This window comes from Hyaena hyaena, unplaced genomic scaffold, assembly GCF_003009895.1.
Source record: "Hyaena hyaena isolate Hyena2069 unplaced genomic scaffold, ASM300989v1 scaffold_1397, whole genome shotgun sequence".
Classification (NCBI taxonomy): domain Eukaryota; kingdom Metazoa; phylum Chordata; class Mammalia; order Carnivora; family Hyaenidae; genus Hyaena; species Hyaena hyaena.
The window spans coordinates 101,883-129,660 of NW_024082027.1; the positions used below are offsets into that span (position 1 = coordinate 101,883).

At 42.1% G+C, this 27,778-nt stretch overlaps 1 protein-coding gene across 1 annotated transcript in view; it reads right to left on the bottom strand.

Moving 5' to 3' along the window:
• Positions 1 to 25,381, bottom strand: part of LY86 (lymphocyte antigen 86) — a 61,484-nt gene extending 36,103 nt beyond the window's left edge. Inside the window, exon 1 of the mRNA XM_039223623.1 lies at positions 25,193 to 25,381. Coding sequence (XP_039079554.1) covers positions 25,193 to 25,319 — 127 coding nt within the window. The 5' untranslated portion in view covers positions 25,320 to 25,381. The remainder of the gene's footprint in view (positions 1 to 25,192) is intronic.
• Between the last annotated feature and the right edge of the window lie 2,397 nt (positions 25,382 to 27,778).

Below are 27,778 nucleotides of genomic sequence, written 5' to 3' on the forward strand. Positions count from 1 at the left end.
ATTTGGAAGTTTGCATTTTTTGATTGGGGTGTTTTAATTTGTTTGTGTGATTCACAGGACAACTGTGAAGGAACACTGTGGATCCCCAAAAACAGGATGGTGTGTAAGGCTTCATGTGTAAGTGAGATGCCTTTGTTGGAAATTCATTACCATGGCAACATAAAATTAACTTTCTTCTTTTTTGTCCTTGATGCCATTGTGGGTTCATTCCTTCTACCCCTTCCCTCAGACTCCCTCTCTGCCTTTAAAGACAGAGAGGTCACTTACAATGCAGCAAATGTATTTTAGCTGTGTTGCTCTGTTATTTCCTGATCTCTTCTTATTTCTGCCTTTCAAATTTTGTTACTCTAGGACAGCACAGGGTGATCCCCCAGATGGGCCATTAATTCATATAATAGCAGTCCCATCCCATTCCAGTCTCTTCAGAGGCATTCCTTGGGAACTGACTCACATAGCCAAAGTCAGATATATGATATGGCTTCTCGTTTTATCTTGGATAAGCAGATGGTGTATTCAAACCGTGTTTGACCAGGCCAGTGTACCCAGAACACTACTGTTGATTGAGTAGTGACCAAATTACCAGGGCTCCCCCAGGTCTAGAAGCATCCAAGGAAATTGCCTGTTCTTTTTGGTTATTGAAATTATTATTGAAAAAATTTAACTTTCTGTTGCTAATCCAGAGTCAGTCCATTTGGGATAGAAAACTGGAGAAAAGCTAGAATGTCCTTTTTCCCCCTTTTGATGGAAAATTAGATTTCAGAGCATGAATCTCCACCACATTTTGAGGGTGAGGATTTTCATTTCACCAGCAGGTAAACTTCTCCCCCAGGAAGGAGCCCATAGGTGGTTTCATACTCCTTGGCCTTAGGAATGTCAGAAACTGTGGCAGTGTTTGGTGACACTGGGGCGCAGCCAGGATACACCTGTCATATTTCACTTCTGCATTTACTGAAAATCTCTCTGTTTTCTGACAGGGAACAAGGACTGGGTCATGATGTACAAGTGGTTTACTTGATGGTGTGTGTGGCTTTGAAAATAACTCAGGGACTGTTCTTCAAAGCTGGGCATGCTGAAAAGGAATTCCTTCCTGCTTCTGGAAATCATGAATAGGTATGGTGTAAAGTAAAAAGCTAAGGAGTTTGTCCTTGGCGTCTGGTACTGTGAAATATGAAGCGTAAGTGAGTAGGGGCCAGTAAACTGGCTGAGAGGGAACATCTGACATCAGCCCTGTCTGCTCATTTATAGAACTGGACTTGAACCCAAAGTACCAGGAGGTTCAAGATATATATATGAATCATTGACTCTGGACTCTGTCTTGTAGGTAGCCAGGACATCAGGTATTAATATCTACATTTTGTGATGGAGAGGCTGAGATCTAGGGCAGTGAAGTAACGGACTCCAGTCTCCATATTCAGCCTGCTGTGGCTCTGCCCTCACACCACTGTGTGTGGCAGACAAACAGCAAGGGAAGCCAACTGACTCAGAGAAGGAAACAGAGCTCTGGACAGAGGTGGAATGAGTCCAAACACATGCATCAAGACTGCTTCTCTTGTGTCTCAGGTTGATCATGAGGAGGGACAAGGCAAGGGAGACCCAACTCCTCAGTTTTCTAGGCTTGCTGGCTAGACTTGTTTGCAAGGATTGTTTGCTAGGATTGACTAGCTCACTGTTACTCTGCAAAGCTGGGTGGCTGTTTCTCAACTCAAAGGACTCTGGTAAAGCACAGATGAAAAAGGAGGGGCATTAGAAGGTTTTTGTAGGAATTAAGCAATCTAAGGGGTGCCTGGGTAGCTCAGTTGGTTGAATGTCTGACTTCAGCTCAGGTCATGATCTCGCGGTTGGTCGGTTAGAGCCCTGCATCAGGCTCTGTGTTGACAGTGCAGAGCCTGCTTGGGATTCTGTCTCCCTCTTTCTCTCCCCCTCTCCTGCTCTCTCTCTCTCTGTCTCTGTCTCTCAAAATAAATATATAAACATTGAAAAAAAGAAAAATAATTCATGTAAACATCTAGGCCAGTGGTAGCCACATAGTAGACATTCAATCATTGGGCAAAAATGGATGGATTCTGTTAGGAGGCCAATGTTGACTATACTTCTTGTGACCATTCAAATGAAACTAGTTTCTTTTTAAATTTCCCTTTTTCACATTAAGAGCATTCTATGGTTTAAAATAATTTAGTAAATTTCAATAGATATTTCTGAAACAAAACCTAGATGTCAGCTAGGACCTCTCAGCTGTTGAGATATAAATAGGATCATACTGAACACACAAGTTGGGGATGTTCTTTGTCACTTGTTCTTAAACTTGGCTGCACATTAGAGTCACCTGGGGAGCTCTGTAAAATCAATGATGCCTGGGTTTTGCCTTAGATGTTCTGGATACTGTCTAGACATCAATATTCATATATACTCGTCAGGTGATTCTATCATCCAGTATCTTGTAAAAACTATGGACATAAGCCACACCAAGTTGTGTGCTCATTCCCTGAGCTTGGGATGGCTTCCAGATCTATTGTGTTATTATTCCAGGCTGAAAATTTAACCTCTTCATAGATTGCCTAAGCAATCTACTGACAAACCTTTTCACAAATTTTAAAGATTGTATGAAGATGTGCATGTGTATGTGTGTGTGGGGGGAGTTTCACCATATTCCTGTCTTCCCTCCCTCTCTCCCTGTCTACCTCTCTCTAACTTCTTTCTAGATAAACAACAAAATATTTCCCATTGTCTCCATGCTGAGGGTTTGGAAGCACACCAGGTGCCCTGGGGCCTCAGCAGCCACCCCAAGTGACTTGTAAAGGAATTCTTTCAAGAAATGCAGGGCTCTGCTAAGTTAGAATTCTTGAAATGGCTCCTAAGAAAATTTTTTTTTCTATTTTATTTCAGGAACATGGACTCAATGCCAAACACTAACCCAGGCATGGAAAGGTTTGAGATGGGGTCCAGGGACCAAGAAGATAGAGCTAAAAAGGCAGACATTGAGGGCTATTGGAGGAGAGGGAGCATAGGGCGGAGGCCACATTAGGGGAAGAGGGAAGTATGGGTTCAGAGAAGCTGGCCATCCAGGACCAGTGGGCTACCTGCGGGGCTCACTCAGACCTCTGTGCTGAGGTGGGAGCAATCACTTGTGGGTAGGGATCGAAGCAATCCCTGAAATTAAAAATTACTAAAGCCTTGGGGTGCCTGGGTGGCTCAGTTGTTTAAGAGTCCAACTCTTGGTTTCTGCTCAGGTCATGATCTCATGGTTCATGGGTTTGAGCCCCACATCAAGCTCTATGCTGACAGCTCAGAGCCTACTTAGGATCCTCTCTGTCTCTCTCTCTGCTCTGCCCAAGAGCTCACTTTCTCTCTCTCTCTCACAAAATAAAAAAAAAAACCTAAAAAATACTAAAAGCTTGTGCTAGCAAATAAAAGAAATTCTGGCCTTCGTTAAGTATATAATTCAGAGATTAGCAGTGTCTTTTGTGGCCTAATTGGCTTTACTTTCATATACCTCTGTGTCCATAAAGGTGACCAAGGTCCACTACAGTCAGGCTCAGAAGCCTTGGGTGTGAATGTGTCAAGTTGTGTGTGTTTGGTGTCTCTCCATGAACGACCATGACCTTGGGGAATAGAATGTCAACTCACCCATCTACTTTTTAAAAAATTTATTTATTTATTTTGAGGGAGAGAGCTAGAGAGGAGAGTGAACACTCATGGGAGGGGCATGAGAGAGACAATCCCAAGTAGTCTGTGCTCTTCCAGTGTAGAGCCCGATGTGGGACTCAAACCCATGAACTGTGAGATCCATGACCCGAGCTGAAGTCAAGAGTCAGACATTTAACTGACTGAGCCACAAAAGTACCTGGGTCCATCTGCTTTTTACTGATTTTTTTTTTTCTTCTTAAGAGGCTTCCTCTGTTCCTGGACATAAGCACAAATACAGGATACCAAGAAAGAACAAGTTTTTCATTTTCAGAAGAGAGGTAAAGTTTAAGCTATAAACTCTGCAGACAATATTTCCATAAGAATTTGAGCAAAAAAAAAACCCAACAACATACAGTCCCTTTACTATTTCTGAATTCCACACTCTGACAACATCTTGTTTGTCTGATTGCACTATGTAATAAGTACTGGATAATTGTTGAATAAAGGAATGTTGATAAATAATCAGACAGGGTTAAGTAAGGGACTGAAGTGATTTTCGAAATGGTCTGTCTGCTCCTTTACCTCCTCAGATGTTTTACTAACACATTTCTGTTTTAATAAGTCTCAATCTTAATTTGTCCTCTCCTAATACAAGTGGACATAAAGATCACTTTCCCCTGTAGTTCCCAGTACTCAGACTGGGGGGATCAATGTTCTTCCAGTGAGACTGTGTTTGGGACACATATGTAAAGTCAGATCAACCAATGAGAGCCTGCTAGCAATTGGTCTTTTCCTTTTTTTTTTTTTTTTTTTGTGGATGCCCAGAAAATAGAGTAGGAGATGCTACATCAACAGGGGAGACAAGAAACCTAATACCAGTATATTGATCCAGTCACAAACATGTTTGGAGCTCCTACCATGGGCCGAACACTGAGCAAGATACAAAGATAAGTTAGTTTTAGGCATAACACCTGACTTTTTGGAACACAGAGTATAGAAGGAGAAAGGAAGGGCAAACAGAAAATCTCCACACAGCATAGCTACAAGACACAGCAAAGAACAAGAGAGGTGTGTGTGATCCAGTATGGATGGTCAGAGATGGCCACCAAGTGGAGGTGAAGCCAGCACTCAGACTTGCCAGCTGTAGGGGAGCCAGGGAATATAATCACTGGTCACTTTTGTAGCTCTGACCACAGACAAGTGCTATTTGAAGCACTGGGGGTGTATTAACTTGAATCCTTGCAAAAGCCTTAAGAGAGAAATAGCATTATTATCTCCATTTCAGAGTCTAGGAAACTGAGACAAGGAGGGCTGATGGAAAGTGTCCAGGGTCACACATCTGGAAGGGGCTACAGTATGAACCCAGAGAGACTGTCTATCTACAGGTACTCTTTTCCAAGAAACTTGGGCAGAAAGAAAAACATATACAGCACCTCTGAAGGCCTAAAGAGCATGTAAATTCTGGAAGCTTCACATTTGTCAACAAAGCCTTTTGTGACGTCAGGGAAATTCTTTACTTGTGGCATTTCTTGAATGCAGCCAGTTCAGATTCTTCGAAGACTTGAGGTCAGAGGTGAGTGTTGTTTGCAGGAACATATGCAGACTTTAAAGATCCTAGAGTTACCTCTGGAAGGATCCTGTAAAAGCCAGAAGACTTAATTTTCTTTCTTCTATTGTTTAGAAAGGCACTAGAAAGGTAGATTTCTGCTTTCTTCGTATATATTTCCCAAGTAGGTGCCAATCTTAATGAAGCACATGTTTCTGTTTGTTTGTTTTTTTAAGTTTATTTATTTTGAGAGAGAGAGAGCATGAGCAAGGGAGGGTAGAGAGAGAGGGAAAGAGAGAATCCCAAGTTGGCTCTGCATTGTCAGCACAGAGCCCAATGCAAGACTTGAACCCACAAACCATGAGATCATGAACTGAGACAAAGTCAAGAGTTAGACACTCAACTAACTGAGCCACTCAGGAGCCCCAGTGAAGCACATGTTTGTGTGGTTTTTGGGGTTAAGAAGACTGTACTGTCATCGCTGGCTTGCAACTTTCATGTAGGCTCTGAGTTCTCACCTTTTCTCTGACTTTGCCAAACATCTGCCCATCCTGTGGAATTGAATTACTGTACTGCTGTTGTCCACTTTGACACAAAACCAGTTTCTCCTTTGCAGCCCTTAAATACTCTCCCCTGCACCCACACTCCACAAAAACCAAAGCCCCAACTCTGTCTCACAGTGGCTTTCTAGGCTAACCATTTTAGGGGACTCTTTCTAGAAGTAATAGGGATAGCTACTTCTACCTGTCTCAGAATTTAAGTCAAGGTGACAGCCAGCCATCACCCCACCTACCAAGCATCTCTTTCCTCGCCTGTAGAAGGAGAAACTTGGCACCACTTAAAGTTTTCTTTTATTTAATGTTTTTAAGTTTATTTATTTATTGAGAGAGTGAGGGCGAGAGAGAGCAAGAGAATGCGAGAGTGAGAGAGAATGCTAGTGTGGGAAGAGGCAGAGAGAGGGAGAGAGAGAGAGAGAGAATGCCAGTGGGGGGAGAGGCAGAGAAAGGGAGAGAGAGAGAATCCCAAGCAGGCTCAGCACTGTCAAAGCAGAACCTGATGCAGGGCTTGAATCCACAAACTGTGAGATCACGACCTGAGCCAAAACCAAGAATTGGATGCTTAACACAGAGCCACCCAGGTGCCCCTGCTTAAAGCTTTACACTTCCTTCTGGTGTCAGTTTGTCAGATGCCCTAGAAGCCAGGGCCGTGGGGCCTGCACTGTGGGGCTCAGGGCCTGCGTTGTTGACAGAACTGCCAAATTGAGATTCAGGGACTTGGGCTCAAACCTAGAGCTGGGCCTTTTTTTTTTTTTTTTGATTTTTCAATAATGATAGATTTACACAAAGTTGTAAAAAACAGTACAAGGAGGTTCTGGGTATCCTTCACCCACCTCACCCCAATGCTAACATCTTACATAATTGAATTTAACCAGTTTTTACATGCGTTCGTGTGTATGTGATGTGAACACATGTGCATGTGCAGTTCTATGTAATTTTAATCGCATGTAACTACCACTCCAATGAAGATACAAATACAATGGATCTTCCTCATGTTCCCTTAGATGATTATCCCCTTCCCTACCCTAATCTGCTCTCCATCAATATATTTTGTCATCTTACAAATGTTATATAAATGGATGCATATTGTGTGTAAGCTTTTGAGATTGGATGTTTTCATTTGGCATAATGTACTTGAGGTCCATCTAGATGGTGGTGTGTACCAATAGCTCATTTGTGTTTATTGCTGAGCTCTATTCTGCAATATGGATGCACTACAGCTTATTGACCATTTCTCTGCTGAAGGACATTTGGCCAGTTTGGGGCTATCACAAATAAAGCTCTTATAATCTTTCACATACAGGTTTATATGGATATGGTTTTCATTTCTCTGGGATATCTACCAGGAACTGGGATGGCTGAATAATACGGTAAATGTATATTTAGTTTCCTAAGAAACAGCCCCACTGTTTTCTGGAGTGGCTGTACTTTTTACATTCTCTCCAGCAATGTAGGCAGGTTCTGTTAAAGGAAAATTCTTGCTAGAGAAGCTTGTTCCCTGGGGAGAAATCAGAGTAGGAGCTTGAGTCCAATAAGGGGTCGATAACTTCTATACCTGCTCAGCCTTGGAGATTGTGACTAGGTTCCCTCTGTGATGTGAGAAGAATATTCCCAAGAATGATTCAAATACAATAAAACCTTGGTTTTCAGGCATAGTTCCTTTCAGAAACATGCTTGTAATCCAAAGCACTTGTATATCAAAGCAAATTTCCCCATAAGAAATAATGGAAACTCAGGTAATTCATTATACAACCCAAAAATATTCATATAAAAACGATTACAACACTGTAATATAATACAAAATAATAAAGAAAATACAAATAGAAAGAAAATAAACAAATTAACCTGTACTTACCTTTGAAAACCTTTGTGGTTGGTGTGAGGAAGACAAGAGAGAGGAGGGTTATTGTGTGGGATGACTTTCATTACCACTAACGAATCACGGCTATCTATTGACTCTATGGAATCTTTTTCTGCATGGGGGCCATTGTATACGTTCACACAGATGTTGACTATAGTACTGTATTAATAAACTTGTCATATAGTGTATTTAATGTAACTGGCAATAAGGCAGCAGAGGAAAAGAGTCCATACCTGCAGGCAGCCTGACCTAGAATGAAGCAAAGCATTCCTCAGTTTACTCTTATATGGAAAAGCAAAGGACTGTCCACAGGTGCTTTGAAGTGACAAGAAATACATTAGTGCCAGTTGTGGGCACCTTCCAACATTCTGAAAAATCACTGATTTCTGCCAAACATGGAAGATGCATGGGATGGAGCATCTGAGCATGGGAGACGATTACACACAATCCCACAGGAAGAGAGAGAGAGAGAGAATGAGAGTGGGGGGAGAGAGAGAGAGGGAGGGAGAGAAGAGCCATTGGCTCAGTTGTGATCATGTGATGTTCAGCGGCACGTATTACTCATATCGCAAGACATCACTTGTTTATCAAGTTAAAATTTGTTAGAAAAATTTGCTCGTGTTGTAGAACACTCACAGAACAAGTTACTCGCCATCCAAGGTTTTACTGTACTGTACTAGGAGACATGAAGTTCAGGGGCAGCTGTGGTAACTGTTGGTAATGCTGTGTGGAGATTTGGATGCTTGTGTCAGGGAGCTTCCTTACTTCACTACCTGCCTTCCTTCATGAAGCTGCCCTTGTGGGGGCCCTGAGGCAATTTGGCCACCCTCCATCATATGGAGGCCTGCAGAACAAGTGTTCATTCTTGAAATTTGTTTCCCTAAACTGCCTGGTATGAGATCAACTTGATATATTTTTTTGTCTCTCTCGGGTACTGCCTTCCCTACATGTGGTAATGAATTGTCCATGCTGCTTCCGATTCCCCATCAGACCCATGAGAGGAAAACATCAATTTACACTTTTCCAAGGAAGCAAGCCTATTGACAGAGCTGATGTGCTGTCTTAGCTTGCCAGGCTACCATAACAAAATCCCACAGCTCGGGTAGCTTGAACAGCAGACATTGGTTTCTCACAGCTCTGGAGGCTGAAAGTCCAAGACCAAGGTGCTGGCTGATGATGTGGTTTGTGGTGAGGGCTCTCTTCCTGGGTTACAGATGGCTACCTTCTCAATGTGTGCTTGCATGGCAGAGAGGGAGAGAGCAAGCCCGCTTTGGTCTCTTCCTCTTATAAGGACACTAGTCCCATCACGGAGCCCCCCTGGAGCCCATGGAGCCGCCATGACCTCATCCAATCCTCCCACAGGCTCCATCATGTTGTGGTTTAGAGCTTCAACATGTGAATTTTGTGGCAGACACAAACATTCAGTCTATAATATGTGTAAAGACCTTCCTCTTCACTGTTAGTGGGTTGGTAAAGGGGTCACTCAGTGACACTGGCCCCACTGGTCAAAATGTGACCACTTTGAATGAGAATGAAGAGAAGGGACCCTCACAGAGGGGCATTTGAAGGAAGAAGTGTTCAAGGTGGATCACCAGCACCTTCGTCATCAGAGAATAAGAGGCACGGTATCTCCAGGGCATGGAATCAACCCTTATTAAAGATGCTATGGAAGTTTCCTGAGAAGATGAAGAGGGTACCCAACTGGAGTTTCTTCCAGGGGGTCTTGTAGTGAAATCAGGGAAGTAGAATTCCTCATTCCCCAAACCAGTTCATCATTTCTTCCTGTATCCCCCACATTGGGAGACAGAGCCAGAATAGGTCTGCTGGATGTCCCAGCTCTGCAACAGAGCTCTCTCTGATAAGGAGGGAGATATTTCTGTGGGAAAACCCATACTTCTTATCAGCACTTTGTCACTTGTGTTACACAAACCACCCTGGGAATAAGATCCCATGGCATGAATAATATAGGACTACAAGCACTTATAGGTCGATGCCGGAGAAGAAAAGAACCAGCTGCCTTTGGCTTGGCCCTTCTGCCAACAAAATTAACTCCTAAGTAAAGAAACGGCTCATTTCTCTGCTTCCCAAATCAACACAATCCTACAACTTCCTTCCTGGTTCGAGGATTAAAACTACTTTTGCTAAAAATAAAAATAAAAAAAGAATTATATTGGAAGATAGCAAACTGACAGGAAAAATAAGATGAGAAATCTCACTTCACATTAATAAATGAGAATAGGTCACCTGCTGTATACCCTAGCCTTCTTGACCCCCACCCACCCCATACTCAAGTTAAATGCAGCATGTTGAGCACAGCAAAGTTTCTGTTGTTGTTTTAATGTCTATTTATTTTTGAGAGAGAGAGAGCGAGCACAGGGGAGAAACAGAGAGAGGAAGGCACAGAATCTGAAGCAGGCTCCAGGCTCTGAGCTGTCAGCAGAGAGCCCAATGTGGGGCTTGAACTCACAAACCATGAGATCATGACTTGAGCTGAAGGCAAATGCTTAACCAACTGAGCCACCCAGGCTCTCCTGGTCATGGCAAAGTTTTAAGTAGACCCCTGACTTAACACTTCACCTTTCTCTTTCACATCATTGCTGTAACCATTTATATATTGTTCAGCCTTTTCTTGCATCTGTTCATATGTTTTCAGAAAATAACACTCAAACACTGTTATTGTGGGGAACCATTCCTAGATAAGACTGGTGAACCCTAGAGAGATTCTAAATATCTTCACCTGGCTTTAAACCTGAGAGAGTTAGGAAAAAAAGGTCCTGGGCTGAGAAACATTTTCTAATACACGGAGTCATAAATCACAGATGCTGCCAACAGTTTATAATTATAAAAAATTGGAAGCCACCAAAAGATTAATCAAAAGGAGAATGGATACAATTGCAGTCTATACAAATAATTATATACTCTACAGCTGTGAAAATGAATTAACCAAAGCTATGCATGCTAGCTATCTCCTGGAATAAATGTCACGCTTAGGTCCCCAAAGAAGTTGTTCAAGCAACGCTCTTATTAATTCCAATGATTTTTAGATTAGGTTTTTCTGCATGGACAGTCCTGTTGTATGCATATAATAACATTTTTGTTTCTTCTTTTCAAATCCTTAAATGTCTTATTTTTCTTGTCTTACTGCCTTCAGTGCAATGTGGAATAGAAATGACGATGGTAAAAATGCTTGCCTCATTTTTAGATTTAAGGGAAATGCTTCAAATGTCTCACCATTAAATGTGATGTTCACCGTAGATCTATGTTTTAGGTGTGCTTTAGGTTTGTAGTATAGGTGTAAAAATCAGAGAGATGATTTTTAAAGTTCAAGCTAGTATTTTTTTTAAACAAATCAGCTCACCTTAGTCAATTTATATATATTAGGATTTTTGATATACTTGTAATTATTTCTCATTTATATTTGGATTTTCTTTCCTTAATACCCTGATCTTTCCATGCTACTTTAACCCCTTCTTCCCGACATTCTTTTGGATTGATAGGAGTGTTTAATTTCTTTTCTTTTACTAGTTTGAAAGTAACATACTATATGGCTAGTTTTTAAATAGTTACCCTTGAATTTCTAACACAAATAGTTTACTTAATAAAGGTTAAAATTAAACATAGCTTTTTTTTCCCTTTTACTTTTTCTCTTGGCATTTATTTTATTGGGGTAAAAAACACATGACATTAGATTTCTCATCTTAATCATTTTCAAGCACATAGTTCAGTAGTGTTAAGTATATTCACATTGTTGTATAACCATAGGACAACAGAACTTTTTCATTTTGCAAAAGTAAACGTGATCTTTACTCTCTCCCTGATAAATACAAGGACGAGGATGTCAGAATGCTTTATGCCATCACGAATCCCCTCCTCCATGTGCTATTATTTGTGCTGAATTATGGCTTTGAGGGAGGCAGCCTCTACTAGCATCCCCAGTGGATTCTTGCTCCCAATTCAAGCCGTTGTGTGAAGCTCTCCCCTGAGAGACCCAGTGACTTCCTTCTAAGCAGTAGAGCATTGCAAATGTGTTAGGATGCTGCTTCTGAAATTAGGCTACAACAAAATCTGCCTTTTTGCCCTCTCTTACTCTCTTGCTTAGTTAGCCCTTGCTCTGTGGGGGCACTGCGCCATATTGTGAGTAGTCCTCTCCCACAAGGAGAGGCCCTTGTGGCAAGCAATTGGTGTTTCTGGCCAACAACCACTGAAGACCTGAATCCTGCTAATAGCCATCTGAATGAACTTGGAGTTACCTTCTGGGTCTTGACTCTAGCCACATACTCATGCGAGTTTGGGAACAGATCTCTCAGTCAAGGCTTGAGATGGCCACAGCCCAGACCAACACCTTGATCAACCTTTCAAGACACTGTGTGTCAGAGACACCCAATGAAGCCATGTCTAACCTTTTAAAGAGAAAACCTATGAGACAGTAATGCCTGTTATTCAAAGCTGCTAAGTTTTAGAATAATTTGTTATGCAACAACGGAGAGCAAATACATTCCCTTTTTAAATTAAACATTATCATCCTTACATTCATTGCTTATTTGAATTTACCAACTCTTTGCTTGCTGTTCCACCTTGCATATTTGAACTTGCTTCTTTTTTAAAAGTATCTTTAGTATTTAGTTTTTCTAAGTTTATTTATTTATTTTGAGACAGACAGACAGCATGAGTGGGGGAGGGGTAGAGAGAGAGGGAGAGAAAGAGAATTCCAAGCAGGCTCTGTGCCACCAGTGGAGATCCCGATGTGGAACTCGTACCCACGAAATGTGAGATGACCTGAGCAGAAACCAAGAGTTGGTTGCTTAACAGACTGAGCCATCCAGGTGCCCCTCTGAACTTACTTTTGAGAGATAATTTTATTTCTTTCTGAAGTAACCCTTGGAAAGTTCCTTTACTGAGAGTATTTTGGGACCAAATTCTAGATTTTGTTTGTTCAAAAAAATGTCTGTAACTTAATTTCTAGACTTGGGGTTTCCTGGATCATGAAGGTAATATACATTTGGACCCCAAACCTATGAGCTCTCTGGTCTGTAGCTACTAATTTTCAGCTACTAATTTTTATTTTTTCCAGAGGCCAGGTAAGTTAGATAAGTTTCCTTGTCTTCCATTTTGACTGAATCATTTTTTTTTCTTATCCGCTTTTAAAATTGTGGCTGTAAATTATTGAAGGACCAAGCTGCACGGAGGGGTCAATTTCCCATCTTGTACAGCACAGGACTGTGTTGCCAGACTCCCACACAGCTACTGAAGCCTGAGTTCTAGTTCCTAGAGACAAATTTTCTGAGGGCGGACATGGCTTCAGTGTTGGCTTTCCTCCACTTTTGTGTTTTCTCTTTGTTTTAGTTCCTAGAGATCTCCTCTATTTTCTTGTAAGATCAACTATGCATTAAAAAAATCAGGACACTTGATACTTGCTAGTAAGCCTGTGCTTTGTTCAACCACTGGTTCAAATAAACCAAGAGCCACTGGCAATTTTTCTTCAGGTCTTTTTTGTTTGTTTTTTAATGAACATACTCACATGAGAATTGCTCTTTAATCTAACTAAAACCAAAGCCAAGTGTGAAGAAGAAAAGCTATTGTTCACTGTGGAAAAATTATCTTCCTGCCACTCTCCATGCTACTTGGATCCCAAACAACTCAGTGTAGGTCAGGCTAGAAATTAGAGTCTCTGGCAAAACTGAGGCTCCTAGTACTTCCCTTTTGGAATAACCTCCTCCCCAGATTCAGACCAGAGCCAATTGACCCCAGTGGAGTGGAAGCATAAGGGTTTAGGCATTTGGGAACTTGCCTGATGGTTTAAGTTGGCTGCTCTGAGCAAGCTTTTCTACATATGGAGAAAAGACAGAAGAAGCAGGCAGCTGGCATGAAGCATTAGAGTTTTAAGGTCCTAAGTCACCTGTCATATTTTCATCAGGTGTCTTCTGTCCTGATTATTTGTTTACTAACTGTAGATCATTTAACAAGCTCTACATCACAGAACAAGCCAGGTCTATTCTAAACATGCTCTTGCTTTCACTGCTTTATGAAGCCAAGTCATTTCTAGGTACGGTCTGCAATCAGAGTACATTTATGGAGCCATTGGTCCTCTCAATATTATAAATGAGCCCCCATAGGTCTTCTGTACATACAAAGGCTCTTGTTTTATATGAGCTTGGGCAAGAAAAGATGTAGGCAAATTGCCTTAAGAGAAGGGCTGCATAGGAAGAGGGGGTGAACTCTGGGAATGTTGGTATAAAAGAGAAGGTCTGATCTGGCTATATGTGATATCTTTTTTAAAATTTATTTACTTATTTTGAGAGAGACAGAAGCTGTGAGCAGGCGAAGGGCAGAGAAAGAGGGAGAAAGACAGAATCCCAAGCAGTCTCTGAGATGGCAGTCCAGAGCCCAATGGGGGGCTTGAACTCATAAACTGAGAGATCATGACCTGAGCCAAAATCCAGGGTGGGGTACTTAACCAACTGAGCCACCCAGGCACCCCTGAGTGTGGTGTCTTTGATCTGAAGTTGGATGAGTTCACCCATCATGGCTTTTATGCCAAAAGAGGAAGCAGAACTGACCCATGAGGTCCCGTTGAGTTCAACTGCCATGCAGTTTTGTGGCTGTGGTTAAGACACATTGCCTCTCTGGCTCAAGTTGTTCTGAATAAGAAGGCACTTGGTACTGAAGCCCTGAGGTTCTGTCTGGACAGAATATTTTGCAGCTCTGTATGAGGTTCCAGTCTACCCCTGAGTCTGTGGACAAGGAGTGGCAGAATGCTCTCTATGTGCCCCTCTCTATTTCTCCCTTTTTGTGAAGATATAGATGGTCATGTGACATCCACGACCACTACAGGTGCCATGAAACAAACTGTCAGAAACTGATCCTTGGCCCTACAGAGCAGCAGAGCTGCACCAGACACCTTATCCTGTGTCTTTCTCAATTTGTTGCTATCTTGCCACTGCAAACTATGATTGACTACACTGGTTACAGAACTATAAATAGAGGTCAAGGAAGTGCTAGTGTGGCCTGTCACGCTCATCCTTGACTGAGGGAGGTAGATAGGGTTGGAGGACACCACTGGGAACTTCCTTTCTGCTGGTTGGCGAAATGCAGTTAACAATATCAGACAGTAGCTGGGAAGAAGCAGCAAAGATAGTGCCTGTTGTTTTGAGCCCTTGAATACCTCATCTCTCATGACTGTCTTTGAGAATGACTTAGCGAGCATGTCTGAGAGCTGTAGCTCTAACAATATCAGGAAGGAAGTCAGATCACATCCCAAGCACTAGATATGCATGTAGCCTCATTCTTAGTTATTTGGAGATTCAGAGTGTTTCTACCCCTATGGATAGACCACAGAGAACAAAGCAGTTTTCTCTGCCTTTGGAAGTAGGTAAGTTTAAGGACCAAAAGTTGTGACTAAGCCAGAAAAAAATGGAACAGGAGGACTAATGAACTCGAGAGGGTCTCGTATAAAATTTGGATAGAGAGCCAGACAACAACAACAACCAAGATGGTACAAGCAGTGACACAGAAGATAGAAGTAGAAAGACAATTCAGTGCTATGTTCTGAAATGATGGGTCAGCTAACTGTTGAGTGGATTAGTCTCACCTGTGCATACAGAATCCATCATTTCCTCTAAATGACCTCTCTAATTGTACATTTGACATTACCAAGGCTGGTGTTAAGTTTCCTGCAATGCTGGCAGCCGAGGTTAATGTATAATAATGCCAGAACAGTAACAGCACAATGACCCTGCTAAACACATCATTTGAGGAAAAAGCACCAGGATACAGGGAACCTTGTGTAAAGAAGGGACTTAAGGTCTTCAGGACATAACAGGTCAAATTTAAGTAAAGAGAGCTTGCTGACCAGCTATCAAGCCCAGAATCAATTGGTTGGTAACTTAGAACCTGTGTCCTTGGTTAGTCTGAGGTGATAGTCTTTATCTTTGGTCTGGGACATCCTAGACACCGAGGAAAATCCTGAACTAAATATGACTATAACCCCAGAAAAGTGTAAGAATACAGATAAGAATAAATATCAATGTAACCATATCAAAGACATAACTGTAAACCCATGTTACCAATATTTTGAAAAATACTGTAGTTTAAGAAAAAAGGGTAATAAGTAGAAACATCATTGTGATAATTTGTGTCCATTTTGCCTGTTTTTAAAGATTTTAAAGCACTTAAGGAAATCTTTTGTATTAGGTTAAATGCTCAAGACAATTCTGTTGATGAATGTGTGACCAATGTATGTATGTCTGCAATAAAATTAGTGTTTAATTTACAAAATGCTGACTTAATTGTGCAAGCAGTGTTTAAGTGTTTAAGGGATTTCATTATATGGTATAGGAAGATTGAGTTGAGCATGAAAACATATGGAGGATCCTTGAATAGGAAAGATCCCAGCAATGGGAAAATATTCTAGTTGCTAACAGGCAGAGGGAACCCTGATCATTCTGTTCTGGATTTCTCCAGAACAGGGGCTGGCACAGTTCCCACCTAGCCATAACGGGATATACCAGGCTTCAAATAAGGGGGCCCATTTGCAGCTCTTCTTCGACTGTGAATTGTGCTTAGAAGCAGCATTTTCTGGGCTGAGGATATTTTCTTCCTCCTCCTAGCCCTTGGGTTGTTCACAACTCACTTCTGTCCTGAAGGCAGAGATGCATGGAGGGAACTGGTACAGAATTTCAAGAAGGGGCACACAATGATGTCTTCTTCTTCTTCTTTTTTTTTTTAAATGATGCCTTCTTGGATCCCACAAGGAGGCTGGCAGATGTGACTTGCACACTGCCTGCTGTGCATGCATTATCCCTCAGCTGCATCTAGATGGATGGTCAAATAGTTGTTTCTGGTGAACCTCAGAGTACACCTTTCAGGCCGTGGTTGGCTTCTCTAAGGTCCCAGAACAGAGCTACTATACAGGGACCTGGAATATCACATTACAAGGTATCTCAGAAAGATACCAAATGCCAACTTACATGACAGAGACTTCCTGGGTGGATCATCCTTTCCTTTCCATTAAAATCCCAGCCCTGTTGTTTGGGTTTTGGAGGGGAACATCTGCTCCCCCATATGCATGACCATCACTGTTACTGTATTGTGCCTTCCAGCTTGTTCTTATCAGTGTTGCAGAGGGCTCTGCCGGCTCTGTGCTCCTTCATCACTGGGAGCCTGGTGCCTGCCGGCCTCTGCCAAGTTCTCCAGCTGCACAGTTTGGGGATTGAAAGGGGCTCTTTCACCTTCACCTTTGTTGGCCTGGTGCAAACAAGCTGCTTTGGTCCCCTCATGTTCCCCCCTTCTGTAGTCCTGAGTTTGAAGCCTTGCCCAGGACCTCACACTGACCACGGCTTCGGGAATATATGGTCTATGTTGTCGTTTGCACAAAAATAGCTGCAGAACTGGACAGCAGCCTTCTTCCCCAGTCTCTGCCCTTTCAAAGATTCTCCTCCAAAACAGGAGCAAAGCTACTTATCTTGATTTTGCTCGAGGATGGAAAGAGCAGTTAACAGCACCCTAGAAGACATTTCCTGCCTGTGCAGAAGATCCTCTTAGACTCACAGGTCATTGGCTTTTTTCTCTCTTTAAGTCCTCATTCACTAATGGACTCAGGATCTCTTTTGAAAAGTGCTTGGGAGAATTAACAATGCCTCGGAGGTCTGGCTAGAACAACCTCACGGAAATGAGGAGGAGCTCAGTGGCTTGGTAGCTGGAACACACCTACACAGTTTGTTCTGTCCGGCTCTTGTTCACTGTCAACTTTTTCCTATTCTCTTTTTTAATATATATATTTTTTATTTTATGATATATATTTATATTTTATTTTAACTTAATGTGTATATTCTATTAGATATATTTATTCACATATCATATATAATATATATTTATAAATTTATATACTTATTTTAATTTATGACATTTTACTTTATACAAATTTATTATTTCAATATATATTTGATGTATAAGCATATGCATTTTAAAAATAATTTATAATTTAAAATCAACTTTCTGCCTTTAAGTTTGAGCAGAAAGGCCTTGCTATGCTCCCAGAAGGTAGCTGTTTAATCTTGCATGACCATTTGTTGCTTTTAAATGGCATCATTGTCTCCCTGGCTGTTTTTCCACTTTTCCCTAATTGTACAATATTCATATCCCTAATAATCTAGGAAAATAAACTAAGGGAGAAATGGCTTTCTGTGTGCAATATTTTAAAGTACTGTTAAGTGACTATGTGCCTGTAATATTTTTCATTATTATTATTCTTTTAATTGTGTTCCTTCTTTTATGTTGTTTTACGATTCATTTATTTCAGAATTATTAGGCTTTGAGGAAAGCAGATTTTTCCCCCATTCCCTTTCCTTCCAGGGCAGTTTTAAAATAGTTTTTCTATGAACACTTTATCAACACGTTCTGCTCTGCAGCCAGGTCATTTGGCGTTTATCCTTTATTTTGGAGGAGATGTCACCAGCATTGCTTTGCATTTTTAAAGTTTGATTAATTGTCCTCTTTGACTACCTTGATGTATTATTCAGATGCATGTGACCTGATTTTGACTTTGTAATTAAAGATTGTTTTGGAGGTCAGATAAAGTGCCTGCACTGCCATAAACTTCAGCAGCATGCAAAACCTATTTAGGCAGAAATGGACAAGGCCTATTGCCTTCAAGGAGAGAAGAATAGGTGTTGATTAAGTGTGAAATGTGGTGACCAGATGCCTTGTTCCCCTAACCTTACAACCTCCAAGGTGACTGGCCCAGGTCATAAGGGGCCACCCACACCCTCAACTTACTGTGGAGATAGGATTCCCCCTTCCCTGCCCTCCCCACTCACCAACTTCTTCACACTGAAAACTGCTGTCAGATGTGGGGAAATACGAGTTTCCCTATAAAATAAGCAAGCCAACTATACAGGAAGGCTCTGATAGAAAAATATGCTATTCTTACTGATAAAAGAATGGTTTTCCATTTACTTGTCTTAAAAATTTGGTAGATGTCATTTCCAAACACCTTGCAACAAAAAAGAACTTGGTATATATGGCTGGAAAAGGTAGAAGTGAGTGTTCTTTTCTTTTATGGCTCTTATAGGTCCCTAATGGATGCTTGGGAAGAGCCAAACTGGTCCAACTCTGAATGAATGCAGAGAGGGGAGGCTGGTGTAGGTAGAGATAGAACAATTCTTGAATCAGAAGACAAATCTCTCTCCTCTTCCTCCTTCTTTTGCTAGCATAGGGTTTTCACCTCCTCAGCCAAAGACTTAGTCTTTGAGCTGTCTCTTCTCCCTGTCCCTATCCTACATCTCTGGGATCAGATGGCATGGGTTGTGTCATATTGGAATTCCACAATGAGGCTTTAAGTCACTGGGCATGGAATCAGACACTTAGGGTTGTATCATGGCTCAGATGTGTTACTCGATAAGATAGTTAATATGTATGTGCTTCAATTTCTTTACCTGGAAAATGGAGATGAACATCCTACATACCTTAAAGAACTCTTGGTAAAGATTGAATTAAACCTTATAAATGGAGGGACTTTATAGATTATAAAATACCATGGAAAATAAGATAATTATGAAAATGATGATTCTCTCAAAGGAATCTTATGACTTCTTGCACTCATGGTGGTTTTTCTGTCAAGATTACTTGGCCACATAGCTTCTCAAGGGCTAGAATTATCCAGAAGATGCACAACTTGAGGCTCTGAACTGGTGAAGAGCTTGGAAGATTCTTTCCTAACCTTGACCAGGAAGCAAGAATGTTTTTCTATAAAGAGCCAAATACTTAATATTTCAGAATCTGTGCCCATACAGTCACTATCACACTACTTATGGGAGAAGCCATGGACAGTGTGTAAACACATGAGCATGGCTGTGTTCTAATAAAACTTTATGGAGACAGAAATTTGAATTTCATATAATTTTCACTTGTCACAAATATTATTCTTTTAAATCTTCTAGCCATCTGAAAATGCAAAAAAAAAAAAAAAAAACGATTCTTAGCTCACAGGTCATATAAAACAGGCAGCATAGGGGATTTGGTGTGCAGGCTTCATTTGCCAACTCCTGCCCTAGACTCGTCCCAGGATCCACTTGCATGGCCAGGTTGATTGTGAATCTCAAACATATCAAAAGGGAGACACAAAGTCATTTAGGCAATGTATCACAGGTCTCCCAGTTTTTAGGACCCTCTTTTCTCCCTAGTTGATGTTTAAAGCATGTCAGAGTCTGTTAAAGGACAGCCCAAGGTTCACAACTAAGACCTTGCCAGAAAATTCAACCTGGATCTCTGTTTGCCAACTCTTATCAAAAAACCCAAAACAGCAAACAACAACAATGGTAACAACACTATTATGGATGGCTGCTTGGAGCACATGTGCCTCATCCATTCCTCTAGGCAGTCTAACTTTCCCTTCAGCAATCCAGACCTGCAAGTGCTTATATTCATGGAAGTTTCTACTGAAGCCCTTTGCAAAATTGATCCTGAGTTGCATTTTGGTGATAAGCCCCTGCTCCACATTGAGGAACACCATGAGAAACAGCAGATGGGAGTCACATCTCTCCAGGGAGAGATTCCTTTCAGAGCTTATCCCAGTATAAGGAAAATGTAGACACCTCCTTAAAAACTGGTTTTATTTCGCAAACTGTAATCTCCTTGTTTGATTTGGCTTCACAGAAACACATGGTCAAATATACTTCTATTGACTGTAAAATATCTTACAAGTCATCAGCAAAGATTTACTGAAGCACATAGTATGTACTAAGCACTTTGTATGCAGTGCTTTTCACTTAATCCTCATATAGCCTTTGAGAGGTATGTAAAATTATTATTCCTATTGCCATGGGCTAAATGATAACTCCCAAAGATACCCATGTCCTAATCCCCAGAACCTGTGAATGTCACTTCTTGTAGCAAAAGGGAATTTGCAGATGTGATTAAAATAAGGGTCTTGAAATAGGGAGGTAATGCTAATCGCAGTGTCCTCCTAAGAAGGAGACAGGGAAATCTGGCATACATGAAAGCAATGTAATAACAAGATGTTGACGCAAGATGTGATACTATTGGATTTGAAGATGGAGGAGGGTAATATGAGCCAAGGAATGCAACTGTAGAAGCTGGAAAAAGCAAGGAAATAGATTCTCCCCTAGAGTTTCCAAGGAAGTGTGGCCCTTGACTAACTAAAGCTGGCTTTGGACTTCTAACCTTTGGAACACTAGAAAAATACATATGTGTCATTTTGAGCCAGAAAGTGATAACTATTAGTGCATCCATAGGAAACTCATACACCCACTTTGCAATCAAAGACAGGAGACAGAGAGTATTGCCCAAAGGGCAGATTGAGGTTACTTGACCCTAATCACCAGATCTTATCTTGAACATTGCTTCATCTGTTGTGTGTGTCCTGACCTCTCCTGGATTTATTATTCCCCTCTTCCCCTCCCTCTAATTTACCCACTACTTCCTTCATCCTTTAGCCCTGTGGACTTTTGTAATCTACCTGATGCCATGGTGTGATAAAAGCAGCATATAAATAAATACATTGGTGGACATTGGTGGCATGTGAATGGGGTGAGGTCCCTGGATTTTTGCTAGCTGTGGGCATTGTCTTATGATTTAACAAAAGAAAGTTCCCCAACTGCTTCTCTTCCTCCTCCTGTTTTGTAAAGACTCTTTTCTTTACCATAGCAAAACAGTTGGACAGAGCAGGACTTCCGCTTTTTCAGAAAATCATGCTCACTTCCTGATCAGTGTTCAGAGCCTAGTAACTGCTTGTGAGCTTCTTTCTTTCTCCCCAAGGATTTTCGTCTTGTTTAGAACATGTCCAGCCTAAAAGCTCCCCTTCCCACTAAAATTATAAAACAAAACAAGGAACGACTAAACTCAGAAAAAAAATGAACGACTCAGAAAATAGTAGATCCTTTATTTTTGTAGGATGACATCTCCACATCTGTGTGCATGTTGGGATTCTAGAAGCCCCTGACGTGCTCTAAGGATGTCTGGACACCAGGGTTGGATAGAGTTTCACAACACGTGGCCTTTGCTCTATGTTAACAATGTGAATGTTTTGGGAGTAAGGGGGCTGCTTTGCTGTGAATCCAGCAGCTAAAAGGAGGACTATCTCCATCTGGGGAGGGGTATGTGACCATTCAGTCTCTAATAGCTCAATGGGTTTCGAGAGAGGAGGCAGGGCCCACCTTTGGAGAAGCTCCCAGGGCTCCACTTTATTTTCTGCTGACCCTAAAATACATCAAGGATTCCTTCTGAAGTTGAGGCTGTTGATACAATAGTTTAGACTTTTAGCTTTTCTTTCCTGGATTAATGATTCTATAGCCAACACATCCTGGCGATGGCATTGAACAGCTTTCAATAGCTTTCAATCTAATATTTATTCTCTGACTTATTCCCTGAGGGAATCTTTCCCAAATGCAAACTCCTCATTGCCAAAGGGATGCAGCCCCATCATGTCTCTTGTATTAGTCAGGGTTCTCCAGAGAAGCAGAATATATTTTAGAAAAAAAAAATATATATATATAATAGAAAAAGATTTATCATAAGGTATTGGCTCACATAATTATGGAGGCTGAGAAGTCCCACAGTCTGCCTTTTGCAAAACATAGACCCAGGAAGGCTGGTGGTACAGTCTGAAGACCCAAGAAAGCCAGAAAGCCAGGAGAACTACAAGCTGGAGGTCCAAGTCCCAGCTTGCAGTCAGGCTGAGAGACTGATTCCTTTCTTCCTTCACTTTTGTTTCTGTTCAGGCCCTCAGCAGACTGGATGGTGCCCACTCACATTGAGGAGGGTGATATGCTTTTCTCATGGATTCCAAGGCTAATCTCCCCTAGAAACACCCTCCCAGTCATACTCAGAAAGTGTTTAACCAGCTCCCTAGGTGTTCTGTGGCCCAGTGAAGGTGACACATGAAATTCACCATCGCACTTGGGCTCTGCCTACATTCTCTACCTCATTTCTCATCGTCATCTGTGTTCCATCCCTTATGCAGCCCCCTGAACTCTGCCTGGTGGTGTCTCCCTGCAGTCACACAAGTGCCAGAGTTTTCTTCCCTACCCCCCACCTCTACCCCACTTGCCTTCAGACAGCAGGAGATTAAAGCATACCGGGGTCAGCCAGGCCTGGGATCAAGTCATTTTAATTCCACAGATATTGACTTCATGCCTTCTCTGTGTCCCTGGGATATAATTCTGCCACTATTACTTGTGTGACCTTGGAAGGGTTACCTGACATCTCTAACTCTTGCTTAAATATCTGTAAAATTTAACATGATGCCTGGCACACGTAAACATTTCAAGGACATAAGGTGTCATAATTATCATTTTTATCATTCTTTGAGGCTCAGGTCAAGCTTGATGACCCTTTCCCTGGCAGGTTTAGACCCCCAACCTCACCCTCTCCAACTACCATGACCCCTGGTGCAGGACGTGCACCTCTATTCTGGCACCTCTCACGGAGCATTTCCCCTGTTGTTTAGTTGTCTGATTCTCCCACTACTCTTTGATGAGAACCATGTCTCCTCTATTCTTTTTCCATGAGTGACCAGAGCAGGGTTTGTTCCGACATTTATTGACTCCATGGAGTAGCTACCCAGAGGGAGGAGTTATCCCCAGAGGCGGGTGATATGCTTTTTGTTCTTTTCCTGATGCATCCGCTTCTCTTGTCTTTCTTGGCAATGACTTGAAAGGCTGTGCCAAGCTTGGCTGCAGGCTGCAGGCTAGTCTGGGGGAGGGATCAGCCATGGCAACCTTTTATGGGAGGATGAATTGGAGAAACAAATTCCAAGCAGCCCATTCATCTCAAGTCTCGCTTCTTATCCCACACCTACAATGCATAGATGCCAGCAGAAAGCATCTCATTCCCATGGGAAGAACAAGAGTAATAAGATCAATACCTACAGCATTGAGCCATTCTTTCTCTCTTACATTAGAAAAAAAAACGTTTTTGTGCATTTCAATGTTCAGTGTTCCTTCTTTTTAAAAGAGTAAAGTCAAGTTGGACAAATGGCCCTGGAGGCCAGCCTGACCATCCCCAGCCTCTCTGAGGAAACTCTTTGGGTTGCAATTGTAGGATCAGCTATCTGTTCAAATGCAATATCTCCACTATTCTCCATCTTATCATGGGGCCAATTTAAATACTTAAAGGGCATCTTTAGGAATCTTTCCTCCAGTCCAAACTGCCTTTTGCTTCCTGTCTACCTCGGAAGTGTCATATTTCATACTACCATGCTTTTCCATGAAACTGTCCCTTTAGTGCTCATTCAACATGTGATCCTGAGGCTGAGCTCATTTTTCCTACTCAGGCCCCCTTTGTGGGCTGAATTGTGTCCTCCACAGCCCCCCACCCCCAACCCCATTCTCCCGCACCACCTACCAATTCATACGTTGATATCCTAACCCTTAGTACCTCAGAATGTGCTTTTATTTGAATATAGGGTCTTTAAAGAGGTGATTAAGGTTAAATGAAGTTCTATGGGTGGGCCCTAATACTATAAGATTGGTGTCCTTATAAGAAGAGAAGATTAGGACATAGCACAGAGGAAAGACCACGTGAGGATACGAGAAGATGACCATCTGCAAGCCAAGGAGAGAACCTCAGGAGAAGCCAACCAACCAACCAAGCTGACACCTTGATCTTGGACCTCCAGCCAAAGAACCGTGAGAAAATAAATATCTGTTGTTTAAGACCCAGTCTGTGATACTCTGCTCCAAAGTGTTGGTTCCAACACTGACTGCAGCAGCTCCCTGCATTCTCTTCATTATACCATACTTTTTGGTGTCAAAGACATTTGTCCCATTGGGTAATAACCATGGCTCATTCTCATTGGTCATGTCTGGCTCTGGACAAAACCCTGGCATTGACAGATCAGGTAAGTGCTGAATTCATGAGCAATGCTTCTCGAGAGTGTCATACAAAGGGCAGGAATCTTCTCTTTGGGCATATGCAATCTTTTCACTCAATTTTCAAACTAGATAAACTGGAAAGAGCCCAGGTATACAGTTTGGGGTTGCAGTGAGTATTGGAAGCATTTTTTCTTTTTTTAATATTAAAAATTTTTTAATGTTTATTTATTTTTGAGAGAGACTGTGCACACACACACAAGTGGGGAAGGGGCAGAGAGAGAGAGAGAGAGAGACAGAATCCAAAGCAGGCTCCAGGTTCTGAGCAGTCAGTACAGAGCGTGACATGGGGCTTGAATCCACCAACTATGAGATCGTGACCTAAGCCAAAGTCATACACTTAACCAACTGAGCCACCCACGTGCCGTAGAAGCATCTTTTCTTAATTTTGAACCAGTGGGGTGCCATGATTTGGTAGACTCTTTGGTCATTTTGGTTGTTCTCTGGCTCTGCAGTATTAATGAATTGCTCTATTTAGACTCAAGGCCTTTTTTGTGTCCTCTTTGTGGCTCAAAGAGGGCTATTTCCCACTTACACTGCCCACACCTCCTTCTCTCAAGGGCTGTCAAATCGCCTTGCAGACCTGCTACAAATGGAGAAAGTGTTTGGCCCCTGGGCCTCTCACCCTTTCCTCACCCAACTAAGTGCTTCAGTGGCCCTCTCTTCAGGCCTTTAATTTTCCCGTAAACACAAAGAACAATGTTTTGAAAGATCTTACCACAACTCTGGTAGAACACTTCCAAGTTCCCACCCCGGCAGACTGTGTGTGGGGGCCACGCTTTGCCACTGCTGCTGGGAGATATAAGAGTCCAGGCGAGGAGGAGGACGGCTATGACACCCTCCATGGCAAGGTCCTGTGGGTGACCTGCAGAAAACTAGCAGGCCCAATGCAAAGGGCCTTCCGGGTCCTCCCTGTCCTCTCACTACAGGGGTGAATGTTCAGTTTCACTTCTCATATTTAATGCTCCTAAGGAACCACTGTGAGAGGCATTTGAATACTGTTCCCCCAGGACCTTTGACACTTGAATCAGCAGGGTGAGGATGGTCTGTGTCTAGGGTAGGCTGGATGTTGATGTTCTGCTTTCATGGGGAGGAGCCAGCAAGTAATGCATGACCTTATCTTCCAAATGCCCCCCCGCGCCCCCCGCCCAGAGTCCTACACCCACAGGTAGGGTAGTTAACTCAGGAAAGCAACACCACAGGCTTCCATGTCTCTGTAGGCTCCTGATGAAGGGTAAGGACCAGGGACCTGGCAGGGGGCCAGTAGACTGCATTTGGTATTTGAAGGGTTACAGAATAACATTTGGGAATTGGAATGAGGTTTTTGCCCTGTTGGCATTTTCTCTAATCTGGCTCCAGCCCCACTCTCAGGATTAGGATTTTAGCAGTGAATTGTGCAGCTGTGAGAACAAAGTTTGTTCTGGGAACAGCAGATGTGGCCTATGGAGATGTGGTGGAGGGAATGGCCCTGAGAGGCGGGCTGTGTTCTATTTCTAGGTTTGGTTGGAGGAAGGGGTGGGGAAAGAGAGGGAAGTGATGCCCTTCCTTTTAAGACAGTGTGGGGGAGGGTTAATTGCTTTGGTCATTGGAGGGATGATTAATGTCACACCCCACTTTCTCTTCAAAGCCAAGAGTCTGTCTCCCTCTTCTACTACCTCTGTTGTCCTGCATCACAACAGCAAAATTTCTCAGCCCTGGTTCCCCACTTCCCACCCCAACTTAGCTTAAGAGAACCAGAGTCAGGGCCAGACCAGCAGATTGGAGGAGTGACAGAGTACACTATTTCCCCTGAGAGGAAGAGCATTTTTCTGAGCTCACTAGATACATTGACTGCTGATGGGTAACTTTAGTTACCTCAAAACTTCTTTTGAATTAAGTGGAACTTAATTACCAGTGAAAACAAATACTCTGACTTAATTGATGGGTGCTTAGGATTTTGTGGCAGACATCACAGAGTGGCCATTTGGGGAAAGGACTGGTCTGGGTTGATGTTTTTTGTTTTTTGTTACTTTTTTAGGTACTCATCCTGCAAATAAGTTTAGAGATGTTGGATTTCAACAGTGATTACCAAAATGTGGTCCCCAGACAGCAGCATCAACTTCAACAGGGAACTTATTAGAAATGCAAATTCTTTGGGTTATATGCAAGACCAACTGAATCAGAAACTCTGGGATGGGGGTGGGCATTGTGTTTTAATAAGCCCACGAGTAGTTCTAGGACAGGAACATGGAGGCTGTCCCTAGAGACCTTTGAGTGCTCTAGAAGGTGTTGAGGGAACTCTGACCGGTGAATGAGGAAAGCACTGAGGCTAAGCCCTTCAGCTCCTGCAGAGCACTGCATGGCCAATACACCAGTGAAAGGTTCCTGGACAGCAGAGAAGGGAGCAGGTATCCTGACAAAGAGCTGTGAGTGGTTGCCAACAAGTCATCTAAGGACCAGGCTATAGATTCTGAATCAAAGGACTTAGCAATGAAAAGAAGCATAATTCAGGCATTGCACTGACATTTGGACAATATTCAAAATGGAGGCTCTGGATGGGTAGTGATGTTACGGCAGTGGAGGTTGGGCTTGAGTGGGCATCAGCTTCAGGAGGAGGGCATCAGCTTCAGGAGGAGGGCATCAGCTTCAGGGGGAGCTCTCTAATACATAGATTGCTGGGCCCTAAACCCAGCGTTTCTAGGTTGCAGATTCAGGAAGCCTGAGAGCCTGCATTTCTAACAAGTTCCCAGGTGATTCCATTGCCGCTGGTCTGGAGGCACAGTCTGAGAACTTCTGCTCTTCTAAGTTATAGGATTTAGTCTGTGGCAGAGTATTCAGTTTTGTTTTGTTTTTAAATCATCTTAGTTTTTTCCAAACATTCTTGTGCTAAATGACAGACATTTTGTATAATACATAGGAGACCCATGTAAGAATACAGAGTTAGCCTCTTGTTCTACAAATTTCTGCTTACTGAGAATGAGGATTTGCTTGAAATCATCAGCTATGGCTCACCAAGTTCAAGCAATCCAAAATGTCTTGAGTTCTTTAACTAGAAGCTTTATAAAGACAACAAAAAAATTCATTAAAAATGTCCTATTTCCTAACTATAAAACAGAATTAGAATCCATTTATGATAGTTATATAAAACATGGTTTTATAGATGTAAATGGCAACTAGATATACTGTCAGGCTCTCATATTGACTTCCAAAACCTTACCAACCTTAGCCAAAGGTGTACTTTTTTTTTTTTTAATTAATAATTCTCTTCCTCTGTGTTTTAAGCTGCTTTCTTTTCATAGAGGTTTGCTTCTGGATGGTGCCTTTT